The 8619-nt window shown below is 42.6% G+C and overlaps 1 protein-coding gene across 1 annotated transcript in view; it reads right to left on the bottom strand.

Annotated features, from left to right (window-relative positions):
* Positions 1–1673: 1673 nt before the first annotated feature.
* The window catches only part of MTHFD1 (methylenetetrahydrofolate dehydrogenase, cyclohydrolase and formyltetrahydrofolate synthetase 1), a 72638-nt gene continuing 65692 nt past the window's right edge, over positions 1674–8619 (bottom strand). Inside the window, exons 27-28 of the mRNA XM_026654220.2 lie at positions 2905–3013; positions 1674–2698 (exon numbers count right to left, since the gene is read on the bottom strand). Of these exons, the coding sequence (XP_026510005.1) occupies positions 2924–3013 (90 nt within the window). The 3' untranslated portion in view covers positions 1674–2698; positions 2905–2923. The remainder of the gene's footprint in view (positions 2699–2904; positions 3014–8619) is intronic.

Genomic DNA, 8619 nt, shown 5'->3' on the forward strand with positions numbered 1-8619 from the left:
TGGGTTCAAATTACAACACAATTCCACTCCCCTGTAGTTTAGCGTTGCCTGTCAGTACTAAGGTATAGTGAGTCGGAGGCAAGAACAAGGGAATAGAGAAGGTGAGGCAACAAAGGCAGAGGGTCACTAATTCAGCTACATCACTTCAGGTTCAATGATATAAGTCCCACTTAAATGAGGTTAAATACCCGGCATTTGGAATACTGTAGGGGAGACAGGATTTTGTTTCTCATGCAACTTCAGAGCAAGATGATAATGCAAGGGAATAATTTGCCAAGAGATCAAAGGCTGCCGTGGATGGGCATGGATTCAACATCAGTCGTTCAAGACAAGCTTTCCTGCTTGCATGAGGGTCTTGGTGATGCAATGTATGGTATAAGCTTCTTTCTGGTTTCACAGTGAGCAAGATGTTGAGGAGGTGGGAAGGGAAACTTCAAGCATGCACCCTAACTCAGTGCACACTGCTGGCCATCATTCTGCAAAATTAGGTGACATCCTAGATCATGTTACAGAAGGCTCTCTCCATATAGTCACATCATTTAGGTAGCTAAGGACATGATAAAATGTAGTGCTTGGGATCCACAAATGCTCTATGGAGAATGAATGCCTCTATTATTTGTCAGATTAAAGATATTCTTACCAAAAGTTTGCTTTCAGCCAGTCCTTGTCCAAGAAGAACAAGGCAAGCTTTTAGTTTTTAAAGAAAGGCTGTACAAAAGAACTGGAAGGGTATGTTGGGGCCAGGAGAGGAAAGAAAAGACAGGCTGAAAGGAACAAGATAAAGTTGGTAGAATGGAAGACTGCAAGAGGGAGATGCCATAAGAAGTGCAGCCACAAAATGAAACAAGTATTAAATGTAGAAACTGACACAAGTTAGTCAGCCTCTAACTCTATCTATTCTGGCATCCTGGCTCCAGAAGTGGCCTGTCCAGGATGCCTTAGATGAACAAGCTCCTAGGGTGCCTAGCCATGTGCACTATTAAATATGGGGAGAAAATCCTTCCTGACCCCATGCAAGTGGTCTGGCTTATGCCGTGAAGATTAGCTGTTCTCATTGGAATGATATTATATAAAGGAAAATTTAAATGCAGCTCTTATGACAATTTAAGTTACTCTAACTTCACTCTTGTGACAGCCATGTAATTGTTACATAATTATTTTCCTTGCTAGCTTGCTATATATAGTGTATGTGTATTACCAATAAGCCCATGTACTGGTGCATACACCTACATCAACTCTTCTTCCAGTCAGAGCAATTCTTTAACATATGTTAGGTCCAGAACTAACACAAGCATATGGGCCTTGCAGTTTTATGTGGAAAGAATTATCCAAAAATATTTAGCTGCTTGCATAGGCAAGTTATTCTAGTCAATAGATACACTGAAAGAACTCGTGGTCTCACTTCAGATCTCTTACAGTCAACTGTGTACATCCAAATCCACTGAATAATTCAGGTCATTTATTTCCCTATAGATGACATGCAGTACCCAGGAAAGGAAACCGGATTAAATTTAAGACACCGTGGTGCACTGCAGGCTCAACAGTATTACTGCAATAATCACTTTTACTTGTCAATACTGGGACTGCTGCCCTGTACAGTCCCCAAATTCATCATAAAAATAACTTCTACTTCATTCATCTCAATGCAAATATTAAAACCCAGGGAACTCTTGAAGGATTTTAGCAATTTATTTGTGTTAAGTACAAGTCTGGCTGTAACTACATTTTCACATTATGAAGTGATTTTTTGGCCTATTACGGCAAACCCTGTTACAGACCATTTGATTCAGTGCTTGTGCTGTCTTTGCTCACCAAAAAAGGGATTTCAACAAAAGTTGTTACTTCATTTACAAATCTCATCCTCGCTCATCAGACATCGTTTAAAAACCACACATGGAACAGCTGCCCGTCCCCAGCCACAGCATGGAGAGCCGGGCTCCAAAAAGGCAAAGTCTATATGCTCCACTTCCATTAACAATTCAGTAGGTAACAACAGAAACACAGATAATCACAGGGCTTTCTTAAGAGAAGACTGGCTAGAGTGCAGGCGCCCGCAAGAAAAATTCAAAGCAGAAACTAATGGTCAGAAACATTAGGGGAAGAACAGAAGCATAGAGATTCTTCCCTACTGCCTACTTTTCATTGAATTAGTGCAGTCTGATGGCACATTTTCTCTAGCTAGCAATGGATTATAGAATTAAGTGCAGTAGGAAGATACAGTGCTCAGACATTAAGGGATAAGGTGTACCTGTGCTCTAAAAACACATTTAAAAACAACCAATTAAGCCCTGGATTGTTGTAAACACTGTACCAATCAAGACACTGCAATTTTATTGTTACATTTTAATAAGTAAAAATCACAGAGCTAGACAGAGGGTATTAAAAACAGGTTTTGTATTTTGCTCCATCTGCAATTATGAAGGGTAAGAGCAACAGGTTCATGAAGGCAATATAATTAAAAACATCAGTGTATAAGATTTACAAGTTCTTATGCTCACTGAACTAAAAGTTAGCCTGAAATAAAATATTTTTTTAAAATTTATTCAGATTAAAAAAATAAATGCATGTATTTCATTCGTTTCCAAATGCTCCTTTCTCCCAGTCACTTCATGTATTGCATTTTCTCAGCCATATCTTATTTTGTCTTAAATCAGGGTATAACTGAGTTTGCATTACTCATCAAGTAATCTTCTGGTAGCTAGAAAGAAAAATGAAAACATAATTACTAATAAATATATAGATATAGATATCTATCATATCAAAGGCAAATTTTAGGAGAAATTATAACCGAATACCATTTGAAACATATGGCTTCATAGTTAGATGGGAGTAAATCCCTTAACTCAGGAGTTAAAAGTACAACCCAAAGATTTGCAAGGCTCCTAGCCCAAGTAAGAGACTTACCTTTGGTTAACATTTCTTTTCAGAACAGCCCATTCACCTGTTCTGACACTGGATCCAAGTCAATATCATAGAAACAGGGGCGAGTAGGAAGTCCTGGCATAGTACTCATCTAGCAGACAGAAGGAAAAGTGTATTAGTGGACAGAGCCTGGGATTGGGAATTATGAGGGCCTGGTTCTGTTTTTGGCTCTTCCATTGACTCAGTGAGACTTTGTACAAACGATTTTGCCCAAGATTCGGCAAAGCACTTAAGCATGTGCTGAAATTTAAGCATGTGCGTAGTTCCACTGATTTCAATGGAACGACTCATATGCTGGATGAGGCAATAACGGTGCCACGGTTTCCCTGTTAGTAAGATGGGGATCTCAATACCTCACAGGACTGTTGTGAGGCCTTCAAGTATGTCTGCATGTCGAGCTGGATGTGTAAATTCTAGCTTGTGGTGACACAGCTGCACTAGTTCCGATAGAGCAAGTGGGCTAAAATAATAAGAGTACAGCGTGACAGTGTGAGGGGCTAGTCACCGTGAGTACATACCTGTCCAAGATATACTCAGCACGGCTAGCCTCTCTCGCTGCTGCGGCTACATTCTATTTTTAGCACACTAGCTCCGATCATGCTCGCATGGTGATGTCTCCTCAAGCTGGAATTCACACCTCCAGCTCAGTATAGATATACACATAATGAACACGTCAGAAGTGCTCTGAGAGCCAAGGATTGAAGGCACTACCTAAGTGCCCAGTACTGACTTGAAAAAAAGAGATGGATTTTAAGACAAGCTGGATTTGCACTGAGGAGAGGAGGAGCAACTCACTTCCACTGGATGGAACAGCCAGTCACATAAAACTGTATGGAAGTTCTGAGAGCTGTTTTAAGTCAGGACAGCAGTGCACTGGCCGAACAGAGTGAGAAAGCTTGCACTACACCTGCCTACACAAGCCAATGCCATCGCTTGTTCAGTTGTCAAGCACCAACATTCATAAATCCATAGAGTTTAAGGCCAGAAGGGGCCATTAGATCATCTAACCTGACCTCCTGTACCTGACAGGCGTAGAACCTCACCCAGTTACCCCTGTGCTGAGCCCAATAACTTGTGTTTGACTAAAGCGTATCATCCAGAAAGGCAGCCTGTCTTGACTTGGAGAGCTCAAGAGATGGAGAATCCACCACTCCCTTTGGTAGTTTGTTCCAGTGGTTAATCGTCTTCACTATTAAAAATCTGTGCTTACTTTTTAATTTGAATTTGTCTGTCTTTGGCAGCCAATCATTGGTTCTTATTACGCCATACTCTGCTAAGTTAAAGAGCTCTTTCATGGGAATTAAAAACCGAGTACCAAAGTACTTGTGCACTGTAATCAAGTTACCTCTCAATCTTGTTTTTGCTAAACCAAACAGACTTAGCTGTTTAAATCTTTCTCTGTTCGGCGTTTTCTCCAGCCCTCAAGTCATTTTTGTGGCTCTTTTTTGCACCCTTTCCAATCTTTTTTAAAGAGTTAACACCAGAATTGTATGTACTATTCCAATATCAGTCACACCAATGCCCTATACAGAGGTAAATCACCTCCCTACTTATACTCACTCCTCCTCCTTTTGTACATTCAAGGACAGCATTCGCTCGTTTGGCCACAGCACTGCCCTGGGAGTTAACATTGAGTTGCTTGACCACCATGGCCCATAAATCCCTTCTAGAGAGCCACTGCTTTCTAGGATACAACCCTCTATGCTGTAGGTATGGCCTGCATTCCTTGTTCCTCGATGTATTACATTGCACTTGGCTGTATTAAAACATTCTGTTTAAATGAGCCAAGGTTACCAAGCGATATAGACCACTCTGTAGGACTGCTCAGTCCTCACCATTATTTACTTTTTTGCCAATATTTGTGTCATCTGCAAATTATCAGCAGTGATTTTATACTTACTTCCAGATCACTGATTAAAATGTTGAATAGTGTTGGACCTAGAACTGATCCCTATGGGAACCCACTAGAAAGACCCCCATTTGATGATGATTCCCCACTGTTGGCTGCTTTTCGAGATTGATCAGTCACCCCATTCTTATTCCATTTAATGTGCGCTTTACTGATATTTCATAGTGCTTTTTTTTAAAAAAAACAGACTGTCATGCAGTACTAAGTACAGTATCAGAGGGGTAGCCATGTTAGTCTGGATCTGTAAAAAGCAACAGAGAGTCCTGTGGCACCTTTAAGACTAGCAGATGTATTGGAACATAAGCTTTCGTCTGACGATGTGGGTATTCACCCACGAAAGCTTATGCTCCAATACATCTGTTAGTCTTAAAGGTGCCACAGGACTCTCTGTTGCTTTTTACTAAGTACAGTAACTCCTCACTTAACGTTGTAGTTACGTTCCTGAAAAATGCGACTTTAAGTGAAACGATGTTAAGTGAATCCAATTTCCTCATAAGAATTAATGTAAATAGGAGGGGTTAGGTTCCAGGGAAATTTTTTTCAACAGACAAAAAACTATATATTATATAGACATACACACAGTATACGTTTTAAACAAACAATTTAATACTGTTCACAGCTATGATGATTGTGAAGCTTGGTTGAGGTGGTGAAGTTAGAGGGTGGAAGGGGGTGGGATATTTCCCAGGGAATGTCTTGCTGCTAAATCAGTGGTTCTCAAACTTTTGTACTGGTGACCCCTTTCACATAGCAAGCCTCTGAGTGCGACCCCCTCCATATAAATTAAAAATACTTTTTTATATATTTAACACCATTATAAATGCTGGAGGCAAAGCAGGGTTTGGGGTGGAGGCTGACAGCTCACAACCCCCCAAGTAATAACCTCGTGACCCCCTGAGGGGTCCCGACCCCCAGTTTGAGAACCACTGTGCTAAATGGTGAACTAGCACTCGGCTGAGCCCCCAAGGGTTAACACATTGTTGTTAATGTAGCCTCACACTCTACAAGGCAGCAGGAATGGAGGGGAGGGGAGATAGCATAGCAGACAGAGACAGACATACACCTTGTGTGTGGGAGAGAGAGAGAGAAATGCACACTGCCCCTTTAAGTAAGCTGACCCACTCTTAAGTGCATTGTCTTTTTAAGTGGATCAGGAAGTTGAGACAGCAGCTGCTGCCCCAGGCTCTCTCTGTCTCTCTCCCTCCGTGTCCCCACCCTGCTCTATATGGAGAAGAAGGGGTAAGAGGGATGTAGGAGCCGGGGGGGACACACCCTGACATTAGCCCCCCTCCACAGCAAGCAGGAGGCTCGGGGAGCAGCTCCAAGGCAGAGGGCAGGAGCAGCACATGGCAGTGGGAGAGGGACACAGCTGAACTGCAGGCAGCTGCCGCACAGGGAACTTAGGGGAGCGGGGAGCCGATAGGGGGGCTGCCGGTCCACCCTGGTTCCAAGCCCCCACCAGCTAGCTGCAACAGGCTGCTCTTCCTGCAAGCAGTGGACAAAGCAGGCGGCTGCCAAACGAAGTTAGAAGGGAGCATTGCACAACTTTAAACGAGCATGTTCCCTAATTGATCAGCAATGTAACAACGTTAACCGGGACGACTAAGTGAGGAGTTACTGTAAAACACTTTACAAATGTCTAGGTATATTACATCTACACAGTTGTCTTTGATCAATAAGCTTGTAATCTCAAGTAAACACCTCTTGTAAAGGAAAAACAGAAACCCCCCATAAATTGTTGAGCATAAAGTTAATCACAGTATTAAAAAAAAATTACACTGGACCCTGAACACAACAGCCTGTGAACTGCAAAAACTGTACATCTCCACAGCAAACCATTTTCTCCATCACATGGATTAGCATAGAAAGATGGGAATACATGCAGGATACCAGCTGCAATTACTTCTAATCTGTGCTTCCTAATATCATAGATCTCATTGGCTTTAAATGATGCCATACACTTGTCCACGTACACTGAACTTTGTAGACAGGGTGGATGACAAGACGGCTCTGAATTAATGGTTTCTTTAGTGCGTGTGACATTAATTGCTCTGTTTCTTCCTTGGGAAGGGCATAAAAATCTTTGAGTGCTGACTCGACCCCAGAAGATTTAGAAGATGATTAAACTTTCCTTTCAAAGCTTTGTCCTAGTTTATGATGATGTTAAAAGGGCAGCTTCTTGTTTAATACAATAAATGAAAACACTAAAGGGGTGCTTTAAGAAGGTTACAGATGTGGCAGGGGAAAACATTGGATCCCTGATCTTGCAATTGACTGTGCCTACATGAACCCCTGGAATGTCACATTGAAGTCAGTGGGGCTTCACATAGGCACAAGCAGTTGCAGCATCAGGGCCTAAAATAATTCACTCCCTGATGCTCTAGAATTCAAGTAAATACTGTAGCTAACTTTCAGCATGACGATCATTTGCTATCTCCTAAAAAGGCCTCTTCTAGAACAAAGGTTACTGTATGTCAAATCACTGTTTGTCTACTATTCAGCTTCTTACAAAACTAAATTCACCTTCCAAAACGATATATAAAGAATGTTATGCATCAGCAGTGTCTTAATCCTGAGAAATTTACAAATCCAAGGTTTTTTTTTTTTAAAGGAGATCCTAGCCTGATTTTGCCATAAAATTCAGCATCTTTTAAGTCACTTTGCATCCTTACACAGTATATTGTAATCTCATTTTAAGAGAATGATTATCTATGTTCACAATTATCCATACATTTTTATTGTCATTCTGCTGTTCTCAAAACTAGATGTAAATGAGAGTGTGGGGTGTTTTCCTTAATGGAGGCACTGAAAAATTGAAGAATGCAGAGTGGTTATCATTGCTTAGTTACGCATGGAGAGGCACTAAATCCACCCACAGGATTAAAAATACAAACAAAAACAAAGAAAGGCCCAACAATCAAGCACCTATTATATATTACAGGCAAAATTTTTCAAAAGCACTTAGTAACCTGTTTTCAAAAGTGACCTAGGCACTCAGAAGCCAATGTCTCACTGAAAGGCAATGGCACTTTGGCTCCTAAGTCACTTAGGTTCTTCACCCATTTCTAAGTACTTATCAGGCCCAACATTTTATTATCTAAGGCAGTGGTTCCCAAACTTTTTACCTCATGACCCCTTCTTACCTCTGTCCATGCCCCCCCGCACTCCCCAAGCCGCGGTTGGGAGCCGGGGCCAGGAGAGGGGCCACAGTTGGGATGGGGAGCTGAGGTTGGGAACCAGAGGCTGAGGCCGGGGATGCGGCTGGGGGGTGGGTCTGTAGCCGGAAGCAGAGCCAGAGCCGGGAGTGGAGTCACGGCTGGGAGCTGGGGTTGGAGCAGAGTTGGGGGTAGAGCAGGGCTAAACAGTCCTCCATGCCTTTCTGGGGGTGGGGCGCACCATACAGTTTGGGGACCATTGATCTAAGGGTATGCCTACACTGCAATTAGACACGTCGGAGCTGTTTAACTGCGATGGAGACATTTGGGTTCAGGCTGGAGCCTGAGCTCTAGGACCCTGCAAGGTGGGAGGGTCCTGAGCGTCTACACCAACCCCTTGAGCCCAAGTCAGCTGGCACAGGTCAGCTATGGGTTTTTATTGTAGGGTAGAGACACCATAATGAGCTTAGACAGCAGTCTGAATTCCCCAGAGCTGGATCTTGTAATCATGCCCCTCTAAAGTTGAATGGGCTTGGTGGATACTTTCACAAGTGTGATCTGGTTGCAGGCAGGGCCGGCTCTAGGATTTTTGCCGCCCAAAGCAAAAACAATTTTGGCCACCCCCCCCCCCCG

The sequence above is a fragment of the Terrapene carolina genome, unplaced genomic scaffold (genome assembly GCF_002925995.2).
Source record: "Terrapene carolina triunguis isolate 2854851 unplaced genomic scaffold, T_m_triunguis-2.0 Scaffold189, whole genome shotgun sequence".
NCBI classification, from domain to species: Eukaryota; Metazoa; Chordata; order Testudines; family Emydidae; genus Terrapene; species Terrapene triunguis.